General features: G+C 43.4%; 1 protein-coding gene across 1 annotated transcript in view; it reads right to left on the bottom strand.

Annotated features, from left to right (window-relative positions):
- The window catches only part of BCR (BCR activator of RhoGEF and GTPase), a 93681-nt gene that overhangs the window by 25357 nt on the left and 42649 nt on the right, over positions 1 to 25675 (bottom strand). Inside the window, exons 2-8 of the mRNA XM_061370677.1 lie at positions 21063 to 21247; positions 11170 to 11274; positions 10476 to 10661; positions 6871 to 6978; positions 5098 to 5158; positions 4157 to 4209; positions 3665 to 3805 (exon numbers count right to left, since the gene is read on the bottom strand). Coding sequence (XP_061226661.1) covers positions 3665 to 3805; positions 4157 to 4209; positions 5098 to 5158; positions 6871 to 6978; positions 10476 to 10661; positions 11170 to 11274; positions 21063 to 21247 — 839 coding nt within the window. The remainder of the gene's footprint in view (positions 1 to 3664; positions 3806 to 4156; positions 4210 to 5097; positions 5159 to 6870; positions 6979 to 10475; positions 10662 to 11169; positions 11275 to 21062; positions 21248 to 25675) is intronic.

The following is a 25675-nucleotide window of genomic DNA, read 5'->3' as shown; positions in this document are numbered from 1 at the left end:
CAGTTGCATAAGCTGATACAACTTGTGATCTAGGGGGCTTGATCCCAGAAGGAACTGCCTGTCAGCCCTTTTGTGTCTAAACTGATGGGACGCTAAGCCACTCAGCCAGCAGAGTGACCCAAAACTCGAAAAGGCTTCTTCTTAGGCAGCTCCAGTCCTCCATGGCATTGCGGAGCACTAGTACCCAAACGAACTCTGCAATTTTTTTGCAGCTTCATTAATTCCTGCTTTACAAGAATGGGCTGAATTAGCTGGAAACACAAGCCTTTACTTCTGGGGGGGAAAGACAACACATGCTCGACAGTCACCTGCATCCAGGCTTAGTTGAAAAACCCCCATGCAGACCATATAGCTGTTCTGTTAATGCAGAAAGGTTATTACTGCTCCTTTCCTTCTGGTACATAAGAGTGGCACATCCTGCACATGAAAGTGTTAGTTTTCCTGCTGCCCCAAGGGACCATCCCAGGGAGAACTTTATGCAGATTCCCCCCATTTAAGTCAGGAGAACAGTGATGAAAAAAAGTCAGCAGTGAGCAAATAAGATGCTTGCTCCATGGTCCTAAGGGGTGGAAGATTCTCCGCCACCTGCATTCTGAGTCAGAATGCACAGTGCTACTCAGACCTCCTTTCCCTCCACGCATTTGTTCGGTTATTTAGAGGGTTGGCAAAGTAGTACCTCCAGATAATCCATCAAAAAGAAAGCAAAACCTCTAAAGTAGGAAGATGGGAAGAAAAGGAGGGAGCAAGAGAATGCAGCAGATCAGGCTGAATGGGAAATAGACCCAGAAGTCCTCCTGGCTCCCCTGTATTGCCAGACTGGGTCTGGTGCTCTCCTGGCTTCCCTCAGCAAACTGCAAAGCAGAGAAGACAAGCTACAGTCAGTCTGGCAGGCGGCAAGGACCTAACTATGTGTTTGTAGGCTTAACCCACCAATATTGGTTCCCTGTTATGGCCCTTTCTGTCCCTCTGGTTTTATTCCTTTTGTTCCCATCTCCTAGCACACCCTGAAATACTCATTTAGCCTGCAAATTAAACCAGAAAACTTTATATGCCTAAGTCTAGAATTAGATAAAAGCCTCCTGAGCCAAGCAGAGCCAAGGGGGTGTTGTGCTGGAAGGACACCTGACATCATGCAGGAAGACAGCAGGCAGGTCAGACTCAGTTGACACTCCCAGAGCAGGGAATTACTTCTGCTAAAGGGAGGAATTCTGTGCTGATGAGCCTGTACTCTCTCCTGACCTGCACTCCTCTCCTCAGCAGCCTGTCACTAGGGAGATTAACAACTGGCTGCTTTCCCCAGTTCAAAGCGATCCTGAAAAAAAGAGCTGGAGCAAGAGGCTGGCAAAGGAGATTTGACTCCTCCCCACGATGCACTCAAAGGAGAAAAATATTCTACACAAAAGGCGAGGACTGGGGAAAAAAGATAACTGAGATCAGCACCTAAGCAATACATGAGGGGAAAAGGCTGTTTTCCCTCCTTCCTTTCCACCAAGGAAATTTCAATGGGAGGAAGACAAATAATGAAAAAAACCATCAAAGCAAGCTGGTGATTCATTAAAATAAAAATGCATTATGCATTGAGAGCAGTCACTTAGGAGATGCAAACTGCACACTGTCCTGTCACCCTCGGGGAAGCACCAGAAAGATGAGTAGGAGGAAAGGATAAGTAGAAAAGATTTACAGCCATAAACAAAACCCAGCTATGACCCCAAGCTGAGTAGCTTGTAGGAAGGAGCAGCCATCACTAATGCACACAGAGTAGCTGGGAGCAGACTTGTGTCTCTGGGTTACCATGCAGAGAGTGAATGCACCTACTCTCTCGAAACAGAGTGGTGTCAACTGGGGTACTACTGCTTTGAAAAAAGTGGGATATTAGTGCTAAGTGACTACAGAAAGTATCCACCATCAGATTCCCAGAGTGAAAGGCAAACTATGGGAAGCATCAAAAGCAAGTCCTTTTCTTCCCTGGGCTCAATGTAAGATGTGTGCAGTAAGGGAGAGCACAAGGTTTTCCAGTCTCCTCCAGCACACCCGCAGCCCTCTCCTTGGATCCTGCCCCTTTTTTCCCTCCCCACATCATACATGGAGTCACAGCAGGACCAGTGAGAGTGTGAACAGGCCTGCTGAGCCCAATCCTGACAAGCCTCCCTTTCCAGTTAAGACCTGACAAATACATCACTCCAAAAAGAGATCATCAGGATCATCCTGGTTACCCCAGGTTCCAGTATAGGCTGGGGAACGACCTGTTAGAGAGCAGTGTAGGGGAGAGGGACCTGAGGGTCCTGGTGGACGACAGGGTGACCATGAGCCGACACTGTGCCCTTGTGGCCAAGAAGGCCAATGACATCCTGGGGTGTATTAGAAGCGGGGTGGTTAGTAGGTCGAGAGAGGTTCTCCTTCCCCTCTACTCAGCCCTGGTGAGACCTCATCTGGAATATTGTGTCCAGTTCTGGGCCCCTCAGTTTAAGAAGGACAGGGACCTGCTGGAGAGAGTCCAGTGCAGGGCAACTAAGATGATTAAGGGAGTGGAGCATCTCCCTTATGAGGAAAGATTGAGGGAGCTGGGTCTCTATAGTTTGGAGAAGAGGAGATTGAGGGGTGACCTTATTAGTGTATATAAATATGTAAAGGGGGAGTGTCACGAGGATGGAGCCAGGCTCTTCTCAGTGGCAAACAATGAAAGGACAAGGGGAAATGGGTACAAACTGGAACACAAGAGGTTCCACTTAAACCTGAGAAGAAACTTCTTCTCAGTGAGGGTGACAGAACACTGGAACAGGCTGCCCAGGGAGGTTGTGGAATCTCCTTCTTTGGAGACATTCAAAACCCGCCTGGACACGTTCCTGTGTAACCTTATCTAGGTGTTCCTGCTCCAGCAGGGGGATTGGACTAGATGATCTTTTGAGGTCCCTTCCAATCTCTAACATACTGTGATACATACTGTGATACTGTGATCCTCCTGAGCTTGCCCCTCTGCCTGGGCTCTGGCAACTCATTAGGATTCTGCATGACATATTTCCAAGCCTGCATCCTTCACTGAGATGCTGACAGACAACCAGAGAACACTAAATGCTCCCTCCCCTGCAAGGGGGCATTTTAGTCTGCTGTATCTTCTATGACCCAATCAACATGCACTTAAATGAGGCCATCCTCTATCACTGAGGCCCTGGTGACTGATGTCTGAGCTTCTACCTCAGCCTCTAACTGCTCAGCCCCTCCTTTTCTCAGCTGCAGATTTCCTCAGTTGACAAAATGAGACAACAAACAAGACTTGCAGGACTAAGGGCAGTGAATTCCCAGTACTGCAGCTTCTAGGTGGTGCTTCCTCACCTTTTTCTCCTCCCAGGCTTCCTGTTTGGTTTCAGTTTGCAGGTAAAATACAAGTCCATTTAATGCACAGCAATACCCATCACAGAAATTACGTAAGACGAATGATTATAACAATGCTAAGGACAAAACTCTCATCACACTTCTCCTCTGGGCCTCCAAACTGTTTTCTGAGCAGAAAACAAAGGGGAGCTGTACCACATTCTTTATAGAACAGGGACACTGCATAAGCTGTAGCTTAGCAACAAACAAATTAATAGGGTAACTTCCTAGTCTGCTCTACAGAAAAGGACCAACTCTTTGAAACTGAGAAAATAATGAAAGCAGGAAGACTCACCTCCCCCTTCTTTACAGTCATTGACTGCCGGCGAGGAGTGATCTCCTCATTGATGCTGGAGAGGAAGTTCTGGGAAATCCGCAGAGCATCCTGCAGGAGTGGATGATCAGGGTGGCTCACTGGAGTGTGCTTGAGCAAATCCTGACACCAGGAACACAAATAAAGAACAGAGCTATGAGCAGCACTGGAAAGCAGAATGTTCTGAAGGCCCCTAACTAGAAGTGTTGGACAAGATGCTCCAGCTTCTTCTTATGGATTAAATCAAGGCTTCATTTCTAAAGGAAGAGAGTAATACTCTGCACTTTTTGGTAACACCACTGCAGAAGTAGCAGGGTCATACCAATGAACTCCCTCCCCTTAATGTAAATGTAAAAGGCTCTTATGCAGCATGACAGGTTTATTTTTGCAATCCTTTATCTCCACGGAAAATTTAAAGGGCAAAGAAAACAAGAAAGGGGCCTAAAGTTTGAAAACCATTTTTCAGATACTTACATGCAGAACAAGTGTGCTGCGAGTCACTCGATCGACTGGCTTGTATAATAGAGCTGTGAACAAAAAAGCAGAAACATAAGAAAGAGGTACTTAAATACAACCCCTACAGAGGAACTTGTCCATTGCCACTGACTGTAAAGGCACAGGTTTATTGACCAGTGAGCTACTGGAAAATTCCCTTCTCTAAGGTTCATGTGCTGCACACCCAGTAACACTCACATGAACACACAGACAAAACAAACATGCTCCACTTGTGAGCATGCCCTGCTAGGCAGTGGCTGAGGAACACAAAAGGTAGTACAGAACAACTGCACACAGCATGGGACACTTTGGATAACTCCCTGGCAATCTGCCTGGTTGCACAGATCAGAACTGGTTCTTGCACTCAAAGTTGCCAAGGCGGTCCCTGAGAGATTGGAGGTGCATTCCTCCTTCTGGAGCTCTGCATGACATGTTGAGTGCTTCCAAATCCTGACAGTAGGCCAAAACAGTAAGGGGATGGGCTTTTATATTACTGAGTATGGAAGCTTGTTATAACACAGGTCATCTTCTACTTATGTGCACAGAGCCAAGCACCACAAAACATGATCTTGACCAAGCTCTCTGGATGCTACCACAGGGCAAAGCCCATATAACAATAACTGGTAGGATTGTGTCTGTGCTATCACTGGGTAGCAGGTGTTTTCTTAAAATCACAGCAGTCCTTTGCTTGGCCTGGTTTTGCCCAAAGGGACTGATGAGGTTTTAAACCGGGCAGGGGCTTTCCCATGCATGCATGCAGCTTACTGTGCACAAGCTCTGCTACTTAGCAAAAAGGAACTGATGTCCTAGGCACAGACTCCATAACTTTCCAGCATTTAAAAAGAAAAAGGGAGAGTGGAGGTTTGGCAACAGCCTCCAACAGTCCTGACAAACCAGTGTCCTCTGTATGGATCACTCACTTTCCAAGGAATTTTTCGTCGTCTGATCTTTAGATTCCTTTGTGCTTCTAGCCTTTAGATTCTAAAAGAAAAAGAAAACCCACATAGTAGGTGGTCAGTCGCCTTGAAATACCACACAGGAATGTAAGACACTATCTGCTCCTCTAAGGAAGGGCCTAAGGGCGAATGGAGGACAGCCCTATCACAGTGCAAGTCAGCGAAGGAAAAATGTGCTTTTCTTCTTGGTAAAGCCACCATTGCCATGTCACAGGCACCCACATATCTCAAATATTACACAATTATCTTAGGAGTGCATGGCAATAGAGATGCAGCTAAGCAGGGAACCACCACTAGTGACAAGGATGGTGGAGCTTTTACATCACCTGCAGGAGGACGACATACCCATAAAGGTGCAGCCATTGTCATAGCATGTGTACACGACCAATAAATAAAGTACTGGACTAGGATTCAGTACTCCCAGATTATACTTTCTTATACCTGTACTCAGAGCTGGGTGACCTTGGACAAGTCAGCAATTTCATGGCAGAAAAGAACAATGCCTGTGACCCTTCACTTTGCACATGGACTATGAAGCTACATCCACTAATGTGCTGAGCTCTGAAATCCTCACCGAGACACAAACACAGAAGTATTAACACCATCATTCCAAATACAGTAGATACTAGCACAATTTCAGAGTTATCCTTCAGAAAACAGCAAAAACAAGGCATTTGCAAAGAGCCCAGGACCCTAGGACCTTAGTCTCTATTTTGTCTTCTAGGAACTACCATAATACTATTTATACATATTACTAAATGGGTATGTCCTTTAAATGCATTTTAGTACTGATAGAAAAGCACAGGGGAAGCTACTTTACTAATGAGTCAGCCAGGCAAAGGACCAGAACCTGATGGAAATCCTCAGGAAAGGAAAGAATAGAAGAATTTTGCAGTCTGATGAGTAGTACAGCAGGTCCCAAAAAGCAAGCCTCATTTCACAGAGGGAACCCATTTTACCTCTTTATTATAAAAATCCAAAGAGACATGCAACATAGAATGTACGCAGGAGTTTTTTCAGAGCAATAAACACCCCAGTATTATTGAGCTCTGACTATTTATCTGCTTGCTTGCAAGGACACATATATAAGTTCAAGTTTTTCTTGGCACCTGAGTTCTTCAAGATACAATCACCTCAATACAAGGATCAATGAGACCATGCCTTGCAGGCAAAGCTGGTGGCCTGAGGAGCCTGAAAAAGCATTCAAAATGCTTTGACATAAGGTACTCCTCTTAAAGGGAGGAAATTGAAGCAGCCCAATGAATAATACTATAGGTTACGAATGACATGCCTGCCTTTTTTTACAGTTTCCCTCTCCTCTCCGTTCCAGTGAAGCCTACAATTCCACTGATAGCCATAATACAAGCCAGTAAGGATGACTTCTTACACCAGTCAGCATCATTATTAGCAAGAGAAATACCTTAGGAACTCAAACACAGCCTTCCCTTCTAGAAATGCATGATGGTGGCACAGAGCTGACAAGTTCAAAGCAATGCTGGTTTTTACTAAATCCCCTGGGTGGGGACAGCACATAAAAGCTGTTTATGTGACAACCTCTCTAGGCCCAAAGTATAAATGGCTATAAGAACATGAGCTGAAGCACTGAGTCTAAGAGGAGCTCACAACTCCTCCTCCAGAAGTCAGGGCTGCAAAGATTCCTGGAGGACAGACAGGAGTGACATCGCAGGGTATTAGTCAGATCCAGACAGCTCGTGTGTCTGAACACCGTGACATTACCTCAGAGATTTCAGCAAACTGAGCATTGGCTTGGCAGCATTTCTCTGCTGTCTCCATAGCAACTTCATAGTTATCCACAAAGGCCCGGTACACTCCCAGCTGGCTGGCCTGCAGGAAGCAAAACAAAATCAAATGAATGCTGTGGGAGAAGAGAGTTTGAGACAGACAGCCTCAGTACCCAGTGATCAGGTCATGTCCCGTCATGCCAAAGAATTACACAGAACGCTAAGCAGGCCCAGAAGGACATCTCTGACCTGTCAGCTTTGCACAGGTGATCCCATGCACTTGGTTCAATCTATGCTGAACAAGTTCATTTGTGAAGGATGTGGAAGCCTGTGAGAATGAGACATCCTTATTATTGCCTTCAATTTTTCCTTTCTGAACTGCCAGATTAGTATTTATTAATATCTCAGCCCCTTGATGTAACTGGAACTGCTGGCTATTTGCCATAAAATATGAATCAGACAGGAATGATTCAGCCCAACAGCACAAATGTGACCCCAGTAAGCTACTTGTTGGCTTTTGCATGATGGAAACACTAAATCAAACCAAGATATTAACCCATATCTGCACTAGTGAACACCTTTATAAAGGCAATGAAGTGCTGAAAATGTAGAAGGGAGATCCAGAGCACAAATTGGAAGGCAGCGACAGCAGCACTATGTGACAGAATATGGCAGTTTCTCCAGCAGAAGGGCAATTGGTCCAGAGGAAGATGGAGCAGGCCTCAGAGTGCAGTAATAAGCCACTATTATCACTGAGCCTTAGTACTGATTCCACTTGCTGACTTAGGAATCACACCCATATTCATGCCAGAGAACATAAGATCCAGCTTGGGAAATCCCTGGGTAGCTTCCAAGCTTGTCTGGACTGTAGAGATGGTTTTGTGTTGCAGAGCTCCACAGGCTGTGCTTGTAAACACCTCAGCAGCTTGAACATGCTTGCAAGTGCATGGTCAGTAGTGAGCCAACAGGTGGAGTGCCTTGAAAGGCTCCATTACAGAGAAGCTTGTTACCAGAAGAACTTGCACTTACCTTATTATTTCTGGAACGTCCCTGACACTTCTGCTCAAGAAATGCAACAGGCATTAAGAGTTAACTGTGCAGTTAACTCTCCACAGACAGTGCTCTTTCCCTCTCCTGCTCCCTTATAATGATTATGTTTCCCATTCTCTATGGGGTTTTGTGCAAGAGACATTGGAAGAGAAAAAGCCACTCTGAGAAGAATGTTCCCTGCACAAGGGAGGCTGAGAAACAATGAGCTGTTTCCTGGGACACATTTTACTGAAAGATTAGGAACCAGTCTCAACCCTCGTACAAAATAACACAGCTATGGCTGAAGGAAACCAGGCTCATTTATAATAGGGATGACCTCGGCCCCAGGACTGTGGAGCCAATGGGGCACAATTCAGTGAAGAAGCTGCTGTCAGCATAACTGATCATTTGCAGGGCTTATGACATTCAGGTTTGGATGATGCCAGCTAACACAGCAGATCTGTAAAGCTTCTCCATTCCTGTGTGGCTCTTCCATTTCTTGCTACTCCTGAACAATCATCCTGAGTTTCTGGTTTCCTCTAAACATGCCATCACCTTTTTCATTATAAGTTGAGCTTCCAATCAAAGCAATAATGCTCACGCACGGTGTTCATGCTGGTTTAGATTTTCTCTTTTTCAATTAAAAAGAGCACACTGAAAAGGAAACCAGCTTTGTAGAAACAACCACCCTTTGATTGAAAGTTCTTGAAAACTACCAGTGATAATATTAAATATTTCTTGATTTCTAAAAACAGTTCTAAAGTGTTTCCTTTCTAGTTTAAGAATGTGTACAAAATATTCCCCCAAAATGATAAGTGTATTTCACACCCACATGCATAGCATCCTTCTTTTCTTCAGTTTCAACAGTCACTGATCTTGCAAATAGGTTGCACTTTGCTCCAGACCACATGAAATTCTAAAACTCTATGCATGCATTGTCTGTAACTTCAATTTATGGTGCCTTGTTTTGCATGATACTAAAGGAAATGAATGGCCCCAGGGACTTCAGGATAATAACAAGGATTCCAGGATTTATCATGAGATTGCATGACATGACTACAAGTAAACAATCTGCTCCAAAAGATTTGATGTACATCCAGTATAGATGTCTTGTAATGCCTGATGACCTTGCTGCTACCCATTGCCTGCCAAGAATTATTAGCTTCATTTCATCCAGCAAATACTTCACAATTCCCACTGATACTCTACTAAAGCACCAGAAACTGAAACTGCTAAGCTAGCTCAAATCTTCCTGCACTAGGGCTACTTGGTCCTTTGCTTCCAGTACTAATCCAAGAAAATCAATGATTCTGTCAGAAATGCAGAAAAAATGGGAACATAACAGAGTGCCAGAAAGGCTTAACTCCTGCACCTGTGATGATCATCAGCAAGAAAGGGTCTTCAACAAAGGCTTAAGTAACTGTATGGCAATTCAAAGCTTGCTCAACAGCCAGCAGTGGGAAAGAATATATTGAGGTCTTCTTCAGTTAGTTCTATCTCCATTCCTGCACTACACTTCCAATGCAGTTTGTGAGGCTTCCACTTTCAGCAGCCTTCTGTATCTTTACTCCCTCCAACCAGCAGCAGGTGGTTTGGTCTTCTTAAACCAGTTGCTCAAATTGCATACCATGAACTACTCACCAAGATACCAACTTGACCCCTTCTGGCTAAAACATGCTGGCAGTGAAAAGCAGATTCCAGTATTCTGATCTTGAGCTGCTGGCATGCATGGAAAACCTCATCTTCCAGGCCCATCTCCCCCTGCTCCATAGGAGATGGGGCTGGTGCTGGGCTCCACAGCTGCTAACAATTGAGTGACCCTGGTAAAGCACCCTTCCTATCCAATAAACCCCTCACTGGAATGTCACTCCTACCCTGAGAATCAGAGGCACCTCAGGAATGCAGAGGTTCTTTTCTAAAAAGGAAAAAACCAGCTTCTTTAATCCTTTGCTCTCTGCACATGCTTGGGGAGAGGCTAGAGGGGCCAAAGGAATCTCCTAGAATGCAAACAATCTGTCATCTGGCTCAGAAACTCAGTATTTTTTATTCAGCCTCAGGAGTATGCTGTATATGCCTTTGTACTTCTCTGCACTAAGAGAATTTTGTTGAGGTTGCTTGGAGGATTCTCAGCAGCAGGTTGACTGGATCAGCACAGCAGCAAGGGGAAAAGAGGCCAGGAAAGCAAACCAAAGGTGATGACCAGAAACTAGAGAAAATCAGCGGAAGACAGAGCGATGCACCACAGAAAGGAAGTACACGTGAAGGACTTCAGCAAGAATAAGAAACACTTAGCTGTTAGTGTTAAAAAGTGTACTTTTAAACACTGCCATTCTCCCATCTTCCTCTAAAGCAAATGGTTTGAAAACACTGCAGATACCCTGATACTGTATTTGTATTAGTAGCAAAGCTTGATGGAGTCTTCAATTACAGGCAATGAAACAGCTACTTCTGCTGTAGGCCCTTCAGTGAAGTATGGGCTTTTATTCTTTCAGTCTATGCACAAAGTGAACCACAGCAGCACCTATGAGATGAATGAGGTACCAGGACCTTTGGTGATGGCAGCTGACTCACCAGCTTCTGGAAGAGGTCCCCTACACGCTGCTGGTGACTCCACTGCTGCACTCGGGGAAAGAGCCCATCGTAGAATTCTTTGTGGATCTCATAGAGCTCAGGCACTTTAAAGAATATTGTCTCAATCTGCTGACTAGTCAGCACAGGCTGAGAGGTGGTGGCAGCTGCTTTCAAAGGCTTCATAGGCTGAAATGAGGAAAGAAGGAAATCATTATCATGCAAACCAAATACATTCACCCTTGCCACAGTACAACACATCCCTCCAGAGAGTTGATTTTCATCCTATTAATAAGTGATATTTACATTCACACAACTCCTGAAAGTGCGACATTAACAAGTTCTCTCGTGGGGATCAGTCACACCTGATTTTCCCCAGGATATTAATGGTGCAATTAAAATCCCTTTGCGATCGATTTCCTTCATCTCTGTCCAACTGTACAGAAATGTGTCTAATAATTAGCACAGGATACTTAAAGATAGGGCTCCTGGATACTACTACACTAATAACTGCCTGGTTGTGCCATATCCAGTCCTTTCTTTAAGCCTCTCTCTTGCTGTCGGAGGAGTAACAGGTTCCCTTTGCAGCCAGCAATTTGTAACCCATGATATGTGAAGTTCTGGGAAAATCTAGATGGAATCAGCAATGAAAATTCAAGTACCAGTGTTTGAAATGGTAGCTGCCACCAGCACTTACCAGCAGCAGAGCCTCCAGGTGGCTCAGGTAGGTTTCCTCACTGGCTAGGATTCCTGATAAGACCCATTTTCTCATCTCCAGGCCTTTCTCCAGGTCTGGCTCACTCTGCAAAGATGTTAAAGACACAAAAAAGAACAAAAAAAAAGGTGGAGCAGAAGGAAAAAAAGCCAAGAACAAGGATGCAGTTAAAGGTATCATTCAGCTGACCACAGCATACTAGGCTTGGCTTTTTACTTCCAGACTAAAAAAACCCAACCAAGCAAAAGACCTACCTGAGCTCAGTGTCCTGTTTCTAGAAACATGGAAACATAAACCAAAGAGTTTTGTATTTCCTAGCAACTGATGTCACTTAGATGATTTGCAGGTGTTGGCTTTAGTCCTATAAATTCAGTGCCTCAATTAGGTGCCCAGACCTCTTCACTAAATTCAAACCACAGAACTTCAAAACTGAGCATTTATCCTCCTAAACAAATCCAGGGACCCTTGCATTATGTGCAATGCACTCCTTCCTCCCACAAGAGTTCTCTATGAGCTTAATCCCAAACCATGTTTATCTCTGCAGACAGGATCATTTCCTGCACCTCCACAGATGCGCATGAATATAGAGCAGCTCCAGCCTGACACTGCTGTTAAGATTGCTGTGCTTTCTCCCACTCTCTACTATTCACCAAATTATTTTTCAGTGCCAGCTTGCACAATGTCTATTTTTAGTCAGAGGATGGAATAATCAGCACTGCTTGGAAGGCACATGCTGCTTTTCTTATTGGGATTCCATGAAGGAGTTCTTAACCAAAACTGTTACCTGGAAAACGTTTAACCTGGTAAAGTGAAATGGAGTATTTCAATAAGCTCTGAAAAAACCCCCAAAAAACTAAAATCCCCATAGCTGAACAATGGAGGTTATAAATCATGAGAAACACCTCCCTTTTAGAAAGTCTTATTTCGAGTTCCTTTTATTTCTGTCATTCACATACATAGCTTTTCCCAATTCCTGCAACCTTTTTATATTGTTAAATGTCTCTAAGAATAGAGTCAGTAGTTGGATCTGAAAGGCTGGATACTTCTCAAGGGCTTTGCGTAGGTTGTTTGGGGCTCCATTCTTCCTACTCTTAATACGCAGAGGAATCTTCAGCTATTGATTTCAGCAGCAGGAGGATCAGGAAACATAGCAGTATGCTCCACTCTATTGACAGAACATAAAGCCCTATAGCTGACAAAAAAACCCTCCGTTTACTTTAGGTCCTATGCTTTGAACCCTGCAGATGTACATATATGATGTTCATTATGGAGAGAAAATATCCTGGACATAGGTAAGCTTACAGTAAGTAGCACATTCCAAGCGTGACTTTGAGCCTACGCACCACATGAAGCCAGAAAGAGTCTCAGATATTTCTGGACTCAGTCTCATCGATAACCACCATGATTTTTGAACACTTTCATTAAATTTCACAAGCTATTTTCTAGGCTAAAAGATTTTATAAAACATTTGTGAGGTGTCAAATCCCCCCATCACCTCTTAAATAGAAGTGGCAGACAGAAGCTGTTCTAAGGAAACGAGTAAAATTTACATGCGCATCAGGTACTACATGGAAAGAAGAACTTCTCTTTCCTTCCTACCCCTTCAGTGACATTCAGGAAGAACCACAGTGCCTTTTAAAATCTTGAAAGGACATCTCAAAGAAGCCAGGAATTTGTAATTCAACAGTCGTGTTGAGAAGATTTCAGGAAAACACCAGTGACAAACTACATGGTAAAATGTATGCTGAAACAGATTCTGTGCATCCACAGAGCACCCGGGTGACTGCCTGTTACAGCTCAAAGAGAAATGGGCAACTATGTTGTGACCATTCCTTATGATTTCTGTACCAGCAGTGCCTGTACGGCTGCCTCATGGACCATTTTGCAAGGCAGGCTACATACACATAATCCAGACAGACAGCCCCATGATGCTTAACAAAGGTTGCCTTCATCCAAAGAGGCAGGGATGTAGCAGCTTCGCTGCAAGAAAAACACAATACCTCTGTGGTTTCCAAAGGTTTCTTACAACATTTACAAAAGAAAAAGGCTGCCTCACAAAGAAGCATTGAGAAAAACTAACAGGGCTCCAAAGTCCTCACTGCTGAGGATGAGGTAACTGGTCAATATTGACAAAGCACTGTAATTCTCTTTAGCAGGTTCTCTTGCAGGAGGTGAGGAATTAAAAGCCAGCTGAATATGTTTGGAACATCTGTAAAGAGCAGCACACAATCACAGGTTATTTAAATAATCCAAACTTCCCCATTACAACAGTGGCACAACTGTTTTCCTTATGGCACTGAGAGCAGTTTTCCTCTTCACAAATGAAAGCTTTAATTTACAAGCCAGTTCTCGCTGGGCACCGTCAGCTGACAGGGACAGCATTTTCTGCCTGAATGTTAATTTCCTCTCTTTAAAAGAGATGTTCTTTCAGAGAGACAAACATCTCCCAGGACACACTAGAGGCCTTCCTTCCTGGCCATTATCACAAAGTTACTTTGCAAAGTCTATGCTATTGTCCAAACCCTTTTTAATAGGAGCATTTTCCAAGCTTGGTCCTTGCAAAATCTGCCTCAGATGCAGCCAGACAGGGCAGGGCCTGGCTGCTTTAAGCTACAGTACAGCAGTTGCTGGAGAAACCCTCAGGGGAGTTTATCCAACAATCACATAGCACATGACAAGGCTTCCAATGCAATACCTCAAATTTACATACAGATTCCTCATATATGAAAAAAACAATCTCCTGCTGCGCCAGGGATCAATAGGACACCATGGTGCTGCTGTGTCTGCATTGTGCTGCCACTCTATTTCCTCCTGAGAGCCCGTGCCCTGGCAAGAGCTTCCTGCCGAGGGAGGCCTTTTCTGAGGACATCATCTGGGGTTGCACTCAGCAGCATCTCTTGCTGCTACATGAACATCTGGAGAACAGCCCCTGTGCTTCTTCAGCCTCAAGGTGCTTTTTAAGTCACACTTGTTATGAAATGTACTCCAGGCCTGAGAAATTCACTGGGAGCTGGTGCCAACATCAGGAAGAAGAGGAGTAAATTTATGAGTTGGTATTACAACATTCCTCACTTACAGAACTGGGAACAGGCTCACCTGCTCACCCAAAACAAGACACGGCAATTAGCAGGCAGAGATAAAAAGAGACTGACAGTGCCAAGGGCATCTTCTGCTTTCCCTGTATCTGACAGAAAGGGAACCAAAGAGCAACACTGTGACCACAACAGCCTCACTGGCTTCTCTGCTTCTGCACTCTAGGCAGAAGGGCAGTTCAGAGAGGCAACATTCTGGGCATAAGCATCAAGCTCCCACCAATCCAGGGAGACCTGTCAAGGCCAAGAACTCCTTTCCCCTACCCTGGCAAAAAGGAAGCAGTCAAAACCTTTGAGCTGCTTGTAGCAAGGGGAGGAGCTGGGACTGGCTAGAGAAAAATACACCTATTAACCAAAGCACAGACGGGATGGTCCCAGCAGGATGCGGGAGACGCCTGCATTGGCAAACTCCAACCACTCAGCAGGGAGTGCCTGGTGGTCAGCAGTCCACCCCATGCTTCCCACCCAGCCTGGTTAGCCTGTTTTTCACTTGTACAAGTCTGACCAGTATTTCATGTTCTCACTCTGTCCCTGCCTCTTTGATGCCAGCGTTTATTTCTACCCTTTCTCTATTGCACTTCCATCTTTCAGTTACCTTGACATACACATTTCAGACCAAAACTGTCTTACAAGGCTATCACAGGGCAGCAGCCAGAGCATTCCTGTCTGCCTGCCATAGGAGCTGTGAGGACCCAACTCCCAGCCAGGTCTGAACAACCAGTGCTTTGCTCCTGCTCCTCATGAACTACATTAAAAAAATAAAAGAAACAAAAGGGAAGGTGGAAAGCAATATAAAGTTTCATGGGTATCTCATGCCAATAAGGTCCTGGTGTTTTCTTCACAGCTGGGTGGTGCTTCTTACTATTCCAAAGACTCAAAACCCAAAAGATTGAGTCACAGCCATAAGTGCAATCTTGCGACCTGAAGCAAGGCCAGTCAGAGTGGTTAGAAGCACTGAAGATATGAGAGCACATGGATACACTGGCCCTGAGCCATGGCTGTTCTCAATGTGTTTACAGCTTGTCAGCCTAAGTACTTTAGTTTACTAACCAGGTTGGCATTGCATGTTGTATTCAATTACTGCGAGCCTGAGATTCACTAGCTCCAAGGATTAGACAGATTCAGCCCCTCCTGACACTGTTTAGAGAACTCTGGCTTTCTGGTTGCTGTTTAAATTAACAGCGGTGTTTTCTTGCAAATGTTGGAAGCACGCAGATTAAGAATCTAGAAACCACAGTACATCAGATTTTGCAGAGTGCTTGCTGCCGGCACAGCTCTGTAAAGAGAATCAGGGATTCAAAGTGGGCGTATAAAAGGCACTTTAACTCTCAGACCTTCTTTTGGTACAGTGTGTTCATATGCTGTGCAGTGAATACGTTCAAAGGAGAAGTTTCCCATAAGGACAGCTCAGAATCTCAGAGAGAAGCTGATTGACTACAAAAGAGAAAACACATTCATTTCCATTTTTTAAGTGTAAATATCTTTGAAAGCTTCTGCTAAACAAGCTGGAGGTGTCTCATTGTCTTGGTGATATTAAACAGGGTGAATTCTGTAATCAAGACAATCATGCTTCATGCAGGGAGGGGAAGGTGCAGGGAAAGAAGCCAACATTATTTATAACCTCAGTCCTGGTGTGCCAGTTCTCCTCAGGAAGGGCTGTGCATCCAGGCAGAGCCCTTAAGGAGCAAAGAGCTGGAGAACAAAAAGGAAAAGTTGCATCTGTTGGGGGTGGTGAGGGAAAATGACAGTAGAACGAACCAAGCAAAACCAAATACTGAGAGGAAGAAAGAAGAAACATTTGGAAATGCTGGAGAGGGAAGGACAAGCTAGCAACAGATCTACCAAGCAGACCAGTAATCCCATTTAGTGATGTAGCTTCAGAGGTCAAATTTTCTGGGCCCCCCTGGGACCAAGCTAGAAGTAAAGTCTACAACCTGCTCTGCCATGCCCCTCTTTCCACATGGCTGGCAGACTGAGAACAAAAGAATCTAGCCTGAGGGTCAGCAACACAGGCCAGTGCTGTGCTAACCAGGGCCCGCACTGTGGAAAAGGGAAGAGAAATTCTACCTGGAAATCTCCAAGTACCGGCCAATTTCCGTCCAGACAGAACAGAAAGTAGGATTTAGTTGCTCATCCTTAGCACTCCTGCCTTCCTGGGCATGATATACCTAAGAATTGACCTATTTTGGCAAAAAAATCATCTTCTCAACTCTAGAAAAGTTCCTCCTCTCGTTTCTGGGGGGCAGGATGGAACCAGCTTTGCCTCTCCACCGGCTGCCCTGTGCCCACCTCCAGAGCCCCCCCCAGACCTTTGAGCCTGGCTTTGCTGGCAAGATCTTGAAAGGCCTTTCTTTTACTCTTTCCACAGCTGTAGCCTCTCCCCTCATGAGTAGCAGCAATAAGATCACAGTGACTGCAGCTTCCCACCCTCTCTTTAGCCTCCAAGCTGCAAGGTATGCCCTTGTAAACTCTCAGCAATAACTCTTCTCTAGTGAAGGGTGTCAGTCAACTAACTTCCCAGCTTCTCTGTGCCCCTAGGATACTGGAGCAAGCTCCCATTCTGTCCTCATTGAACTCTACCCAGGTATCTCCTCCACTCTTTTTTATGGGGAAGATAGACACATTCACATTCTTTCTCTTTCTGGGACTGAATTACTACTACCTATTATAAACACTGAAACCTTCTGAAGCCATCACTGTCTTATTTGGCAAACACCTGGGCTGACGTTTGTCAAGGCAGGTTTCCAGAATTATCTGTAAGTTCAATCACAACAGTTCAACTGTTACAGAAAGCAAGGTTCAGAAAATTAAATAACTTCTGAAGGTCAACAACCAACCAACTTAAACATCAGTGGAACCTATTTCTCCTTTTTCCTCTCTCCCCTATATGCTTGCTTCAAAGCAACAGTCAAAGTCTGGCAAAAGCACTGGATTTATGCCAGGACATGCACCAGCAGCTCAGCATGACATTCTGGAAGAGCCAGAAGAAGGGGTACCACGTGGCTTGCTCAACATAAACATTTGTTAAGGCCTCCTTACCACAAAAATGACGAGTCAAGGGATGCTGAGATCCACACTACAAACACTTGTGTTGATGATGTGCTCTCTGGGTCACAGACAAAACTACCTTTGGTGTGCCTCTTGTTACTGTGCTTGGATAGCAAGAGGTGTTTGTGCAATGGACACATAGCAGATGGAACACAAATGTGTAAGAGGTGGTTGATGTGGTACAGTTTGGAGACAGACTAGCCAGTGTATTTTAAATGTGCTCATATGATTCAGGTGGTGGTGGTGAATCAGAAAACAGATCCCAAGGTGCAGAACACCACAAACCTTCTTGAAGTCAACTGCAGCCCTCACTTCCTGAAACACAAAACATGAGGCGCTGGGAGAGTTGGTCGCTCTGCACACTGAGGGAAAAACATGAAGCCCCTCCACAAGCAGTCCAGAGGTTCCCCTTCATTCTCTTTTAGACAGAGACACTGCTTTTGCCACTTTGTGCTTTCTCTATCATGGCTGGGAAGACCACCTGCAACCTTAATGCATTACCCAACCAAAGGCTGCTATAAGGAGATGAAAGGACTTACTCAAACACTTGGCAGAAAAGTACAAAGCCCAGAGTAAGACCACAAAATAAGTCAAAGCAAAATGCCCTCAATATGGATAAGGCATATGAGGATCACACCATAATACTGCTATGCCTGTGTGAGACTAAAAGAATTACTTAGAATTACAATAAAGGGAAAAAAATACCATTGTTTGCAATGTCATTTTCTCAGTGCCTGACTCCACTGTTGTTAACTCTTGGCTGGAAGCGAAATTAAAGGCATTTTACTTTAAATGTGAAGAAAAATGCATTAAAAGCCAGAGCCTGGTCTTGCAGAACATTACACATCGCACATTAAGCACCCAAAATTAGCAGATGCTTTTCCTATAATCTGTCTGCCTTGATTACCTGTGGTTAGTGAACATACCATCCTCTTATCTCACAGGAACATTGCAAGGTTAATTAAGACCTGTGTAGCATTCCAACTGTATTTGGAGTTAATGGTCATGCCAAAAGGAAATGAGTATTTTTGTACTCACTGAGTACAGTTTGCCCAGTGTCCTGTAAGTGAGGTGTACACATATCTCCAGAGTTAAAATATTGAATACAGTGAGTATCATTCACTATATTCACTGAACAAAGCAGGAGCCCCATAGAAAAAAGAAAAAAGGACTTGATTGTGTAATTGAAAATCATCATAAAGCTTTAAGGCCAGGCTACAGGCACAAGGCAAGGCTGGATAACCATAGGCGTTTCCTAACTTCTGAATGGCTTCACAATCTTAGTATTGTGACAAAGCAGTGTATATACAGCATGAGTTATGTTGTTACATACAGTAAATCTTTTATTTCTAGACTCTGGTCATAAAGATAATTGTAAATTCTTAGAAGTAATTGCAGGCACCTAAGAAAGAAGAAAAAGGCAAGGAGACAACTATAAAAGCAAACACAGACAAACAAAAAGTGTTTTTTCCTAATCAAGTGTAATGAAAAAGAAAATAGAAAAGACACAGTATTTCTGGTCCAAAACCTTTTATGTGCTTGGCTCAGCACAGTGTTTGACACTTAATTTTGTTACTGATCTCTTTTCCACCACAGCTAAAAACATACCTTTAGTACAAGCTACCGAATAGCTCACGATGACAGAAAGTTTTATTTGTTTAGGAAATACTGCAACCATCTATAAATTAGTCTCTTCCTCCTTGTCATGGACCATCCTTCATTAGTGGCATTGTCATTTGTGGACTAATTACAGCAGGATCAACTGAAGCAGCTGAGGTTCATGATTAGAAGTCTAATCTCTACCAGGACACCCCTTTCTTCTGGAAGCCATAAAACATCTGCAACATCTGACATTTATGTTAAAAATCTATCTTTAAAACGGCAGGCTTCCAACATCATTAACATAACTTTGAAATTAATTACTGCTAAATGCTTATGAGAAAATACTCAAGCAAATAAAGAACAAGATTAAATATGAGGCAGTGTCTCTTCCAGGCCTCCAGTCACAGGCACTATGACAAGTGGTTCTTTGCAGATAACCCTCAGCCATATGTAGTCACATAGCATTTTTCCTTCATCCTGTGAAACATAACTTGAAAATCTCAAACCAATATGGAAATGTTCTTAGAGCTTTTGAATTTACTAATGAACATTTCTTCATTCAAAAGCCTCTTACGTATCATAAGAATTCTCATTTTAAGAGATAAAAATAGTATCTCAGAACTAATAGATTAAAGCATGAGAAGCTAACTATATTCCATTCTTTATATTCAAATAAAATTAAGCAAAAAAAACATATGTACATGCTAATGCTTGAAGATAACTTGACAATGCATTTTTATAAATGAGAAAAAAAGAACAAGAACACTGCCTCGAGTAGGCTTCTTATTCTAACATACAACCTACAGAAAGTAAGGAAGCATACGCTCTGGCACTAACCAATAAAGAGTAATAGAAGGATGTATATAATTAATTCCAAGTAGCAATGGTTTGTGGAACTTGTCACAACTCCTGAAATCATTCTGATGCAAGAGAAAAAACAAAACAGCTGTCGATAAAGCTGGTTGTGTAGATCTACATATACACTGATACCTGTAAAACACCCATCTTCTTCTCCCATGACACCTTGATTAACAGGACAGAACAATATAAAGGCAACACATAAGCTAAGCCACTTGACAGATTTCAAAGTGTCAGTTATAATGTGGGAATTCAAGGTTGTTTGGCTATGTGTTCTTAGAAATACAGTTAGGAAGGAAGTGACAGTTGTCTCTGTGCTATTAAGCATTTTTATGAATGACTTGGGGAAATCAAAAGTTTGCAGATGACAAAGATATTCAGGGAAACAGCATCTTAGGACTGAGTTCTCTACAACAGAAGAAGGATCAAGAGAAACAAAGGTTGAAAGTTAAACAAGTTAACTTAAGCTGAAACTTTTAAGACGTTTCTGACTAAAGACAGCAGAGTCAAGAGTTATTTACCAAGGCAAGGAGCTGAGCCTACCAAGGCTATTGTAAAAACAAAACTAGAAATTTTCCTTAAGTTCCATGATACTGAGCCTGAAGCAAAACTAAGGCAGGATATCCTGAAGGCCCACATCAAACCACAGGTCAGGCTAGGTGGTCCCTTCTGAACTTTTTATCCAACATAGACTATATAGATAGCTATTTAGTGATTAGTCAAATTTATTATAAGTGGCCACCTGCTACCCAAAGTAACCATACTCCTGAACTGACAGTTTTAATTCCACTTACTCCGTTTTCGTAGGGTGAGGGAAGCATCTTATATTCTAGATGTTTTATCAAAGCCTTTAATCTACCTGAAAACAACTCTTATTTTCCTTGTGAAAGGCAATGACAACCCACGTACACAGATGTATGAACATCATAATGTAGAATGCTTTATTTCAGAGTCTGCTTTCCAAAATATTTCGTATTTAGAGACCCTCTCAACAGCAGTTAATCACCGATTCTCTCCACTAAAATTCACAGAGGGTGAAAAACTGAGGCTTAAAAAGCATACACACAACACTCAACCCTAAAGTTCAGTGTCAGCATCAGCTAGAAACCTCAGTTTAGCTTTAAATCTACAATACCAATCAGTTACTGCTATATTATGTCAGGTAATCTGTCCTACAGTGCTGATAAGTCCCTGTCTTTGCTCCCTGTTAAAGCACTCTAGCCCTTGCAAACCTGTAAGACTTTGCTGACTCAAAAAAGGCAGAAAAGAACTCACTGATTTTGTAGATTCCAGAGACCCTGAAGATAGGGTGTCTCGGCTGCCCCGACTCTTGGAACTGAGATGGGGTGAGGATGATGGCGAGTCATCAATATAGGGCATCATATCATGATGTCGCCTCTGTTCTTCAGCACGGTCTGCATCATAGGCATAGCTAGGTGGTGTGCCACTGAATGAAGCATCTGGAAAACACAGGAGAAAAATCTGTCTGGTCAGAGTCAAGATGGGCAGGAGATAGGCTGGTCAACCAAGGCACTGCATGCCTCCCACCTATTATGATTACTTATCAGCAAATCCAGAGTCAGTGATAGCTAAATATACATCAAGTGGAGGTGTAAATTTAATTACACTCATGTTGGCACCAAACGTTCACTTCACTCATTCTAAGTCCTAAAAGGTAAAGTCCTTTCCAGTATCTAAAAATCGGTATTCATTTAATTACAGCTCCTTCCCTCAAGTTTTCCCTCAAAAGCATCAGCATAAAAATTAATCCTTTTGCAGGCTCCAACAAAGTTCTGCAGTCTGGGGTTAGGAATGTAGCGTGTTAGAGTAACAGACCCTGGTTTTTAATGCTGAACAAGAACAGATGATGCCCCTGCCAGTTTAGCAATCCTAGATAATACACAACTATGGGAGAAGCATAACTCTTTCCAGACCTCTCAGGAACAAAAAGACTGGGAAAGAAAGGTCTTACATGTCAAGTGGACCAGCCTACTGTCAAAAATAAAATCCTAAGAGGCCCTCTTGTACTGGCTGCTTGCTCCTCCATTTAAAGACACAAATGAACAAACCACCACCCTCCTCCCTCCTACAACACCACCCCCCAAATAATAGAAACAAACCACCCAACCAAAAACAATCACAAATATGTGGTATGAATAATCAAATTAACCATCACTGTATGAGATATCAATGAACTTCTGCTGGAAAGATGAGTAGTAAAATTGGTTCCGGTATTTCTAGTAGCTGCATACAGAGACTGTTTCTGCAAAAATCTGTGTTCAAGACACACTGAGCAGATCCTTGTACTATAGGTTAAAAAGTCTTTTACCTCTTTGCACAAAGAAATATACACAAGAGGACCAAAACTTGCTTTCTGCACAGTGGCACTGCCTCACACACATCTTGCCTGAGAGAACCTGGAGGCAACCTTACAGTGTATGAGTTTCATGGGCCTGGGAAGCACCTTCACCTGTCAATGCCCACATGTCCCATGTGTAACAGGAACAGCCACGCATGGCTGCACTTAAATGGTAGGGTTGTTCCTCTTCTTTCACTTACAGGTCACAAAACACCACTCTTCCCCCCAGACTAAAAAAATAACCGCAGGGAGATAAGCGAGATCCACTTCTACAGTAGGAAGGAGCCTTCTGGAAAACAAAGTCACACATACAAAAACAAACAAAGAAAAGGTTTTCTTGTCTTACAAGTTTAAAATAATGCATTAAATTCACACTCGAACACAAGTAGAACTCATTTTTACTTGTCTTCACAAATATCCAGGTTCTGTGAACATACTAAGCAGCAGCTGCCAAGCATACTAATAATCGTGTTATACATCACTAAGGCAGGGTGGAGGAGTAAGATTTTAAAGCCCACTTTCCTCCCTCACACTAAACTCAGTTAAAGCATGACTCATTCCAGTAAAGGATGTGAACCCTGTGTGGAACAGAATAAAACTTGATCCATGTGGCTTATTCAGGAGGGAGAGCTGGTCTAGGGAATTTACGCAAACACTGAAAATCCAACAATAAACCCACTGTATAAGTGAGCCTCTGTATTGATTCATACCAAATACCACCCAGCCTAAGAACAGCTATATATGAGGCCTTGAGGCTGCTGAAGGACTATGGCAATATTATTTTAACAAGCTCAATGAGTTTTGTGTCACCCACCCACTCGTGATATTACCTTGTGCTCAAGAAGCTCTCAAGAGTTCCTCAAAACACTCATTAGATTGAGCAAGTCCACAGGAATGAGGAGGAAGGGGGAGAAGTGGTACATGTGCTCTAGAAGAGACTTTTGTCTAGATGTTAAGAGGTTTCCAGAGCTCCCCATCCGTTCAGAAGACAACCTATTAAGTTGATTTGGTAAACGGGGGCTTGAAAAGGAGTTGCTGACATAAGGATGTTCAGTCACAAACAAAGGAGCTTTTAGATATCCCAAAGTTGCACAATGTCTACACCTGCAAGCCAAACACAACTCAGGCTGGAACTTTCAAAAGCTCCTTGGGTAAAATGCAAAAGAGAAGACAGAATGGCCCCCACCAAACAGGGAAGGAAACACTGAAAAGAACAAGTACAGCTACCCTCCTTACACACAAGATGGATGGTCTCTGGTTTGGCCAGATGCTTAAGGGACTGCTACATGAACTAGAATAATAAAGAGGAAGGAGGCTAGGTGTCTCATTGCACCTCTGCACTATGTATGCCATATTAAAACATACAATAAAAAGAACCCCACACCACAAAACCCTAACACCATGTAACTTTGGTGAGGAGTACAGATACCTGTTTTCCATTCAGCTGTGCCTGGTGCAACTTTCTAACCCAAGAAGCCTGCAAGGTATTGCTTACAGTTTAACACTGGCATTATCCAAGGAGGAACATCAGTACTGGATGCTTATGTAGGCTTCATGCTTTGGTCAAGCAAGAGGTTTTGTTTCCCTTCAAAAGTTTCTTCAAACTACTTTTATCCAAACCAGCTCCTCCTGAACACATGCTGTAACAGGACTATGTTGCTGTGCAGAAATTAAGGCAGGGATATTTATTTTCACTCCCAATGCTTGCTTTCAAAATTTGTAGTTTTCTCCACTTCTGTTAATGGAGGAGTGAATGTAGATTAAAATATATTAGCAGAAAGGCTTTCAGTGAATCACAGTGTTTTCACTTTCCTCACTTTTTCCTGCTAAAAAGCAGGCTTCACACTTCTACCTTCCATAACATGTTCTGTCTCCTACTGCACAGGGAAACCTTTATCTGTTTATCAGAGAAACTGAAGGCAAGAGCAGGTGGAGGACTTAGGCTTAGAAGAGGAGATCTATTCCTAGCTCTGCAACAAGATTCAGTCTACCTTTGAATCACTGTCTCCCTATCCATAAAAAGGAAAATAACACATCTCAACAAGTAATAAATCCACCAGTGTCACAGCCTGCCCATGAGATCTGTGCACAGAAAGCTCCACACAGAATTTAAAACTTTATTTCTGTATCCTCCAAGGATCCTTCACACATTAAAAAGCTTAGAAGTAGTTATAATCCCTATTCTTTCTATTACTGCTGCGTGCAGCACTGAAATCTACCCATGGAGATTTCAATTATCTCCAAGGCAGAAGGAACTTCCTGCTTTTATTCTACCATTTTTTTCTCCAACAGAAGCTAAGTATTACTGTAGCCAGATACACTATGCAAGTCTTAACACTAATAACAGAGGTAGACTTTTATCTCTGTGATTAGAGAGACCACTGTTGCTAGGGAAACTAGGTTATTCAGATATCCTAAACCCTCACAATGCTGTTCAGGCTCTACCTGGGAGCAAAAAGAGCAAAGCAGAGATTCGAGCCAGGAGCTCACCTGCTCAGACACTTCCAGCTGCTCCAGGTGCTGCTAGTCTAGATGGCAACGGAGACAGCAGCCTGGCCCAAGCAAGAGCTCTTGGTTTCTTAGCCAGAGTCTCAGGCAGGGTGAGCATTGAATGGGTTCTTATTCTCCTTTTAGAGCCAGCCAGCAAATCACCAGTAACAGAGCAATCAAAATGAGAGAAAGATGAAATACAGGAATGACAGCTCCTGACCACGGACAACTAAGGACAAAAGGTAGGCATGCCAGGATGATGTGCTCACATAAGCTGTATTTAGAGAACACCAGTGAGGGATACTGACACTACTAAACATGTTATACCTCACTTCACCAGCACACCCCCTTTCTCCTCCTCTTTGGGTAACCTGTAGGAGAGCCCAAGCCATAGAGAAGAGCAGCAGCTATGACTTATAGAAATGAGCCCTCTCAGCACATGCGAGTAGCTATTTCTACCACTGGCCCTCATTCTCTCACAGTACCCCTCTCCTGCATCAGCACAGTCTTCAGGTGCAATGAACTACCTGGGGCTACTACAAAGGTTCATCACCGATTCACATATTCTGCTAAAACCCTCATTTACTTCCACTTTTGGTTCTGGCCCTCCCTGGCCTTGCTTTGCTCCAGCTTTTATGAATCTGTTCCACCATCCCCCTCCTCAGTTACTGCTTCCATCCTCTCACTTCTTTTCTCATGTCTATCCCCTTTTCATTTTCTTTTGGTTTTCTCAGACTTAGTATTCCTTTATTTTCTTGTTTGTCCCCTCTTCTAAACTGCTCCTTTCCTTCACTGCCTCAAATTTCACCTGGCTGGGTGTAAGGAAGACTAACAAGTTTACAGTTCATCACAAAGTCACTGGCACTCGGACACAGCACAGCAACACTGTTCCCTTCTCCTTTTGCCTACACCCTTCCTGCTGGGTGCCACGTTCATTCTTTGGGAATATGAAATCCAGTCATACATCTAACTTGAAAGCAGGAAGGGAAAAAGAAATTAACTTCTAAGTAAAAAGAAAGATTTGCTGTGTCTAATCCAG

This window comes from Neopsephotus bourkii, unplaced genomic scaffold, assembly GCF_033783945.1.
Source record: "Neopsephotus bourkii isolate Nb327-2 ecotype Australia unplaced genomic scaffold, CSIRO-AGI_Nbou_v1 NB_1542, whole genome shotgun sequence".
NCBI lineage: Eukaryota > Metazoa > Chordata > Aves > Psittaciformes > Psittacidae > Neopsephotus > Neopsephotus bourkii.
Note: the sequence above shows the minus strand (reverse complement) of the source record. Positions and strands in the feature narration are given on the sequence as shown.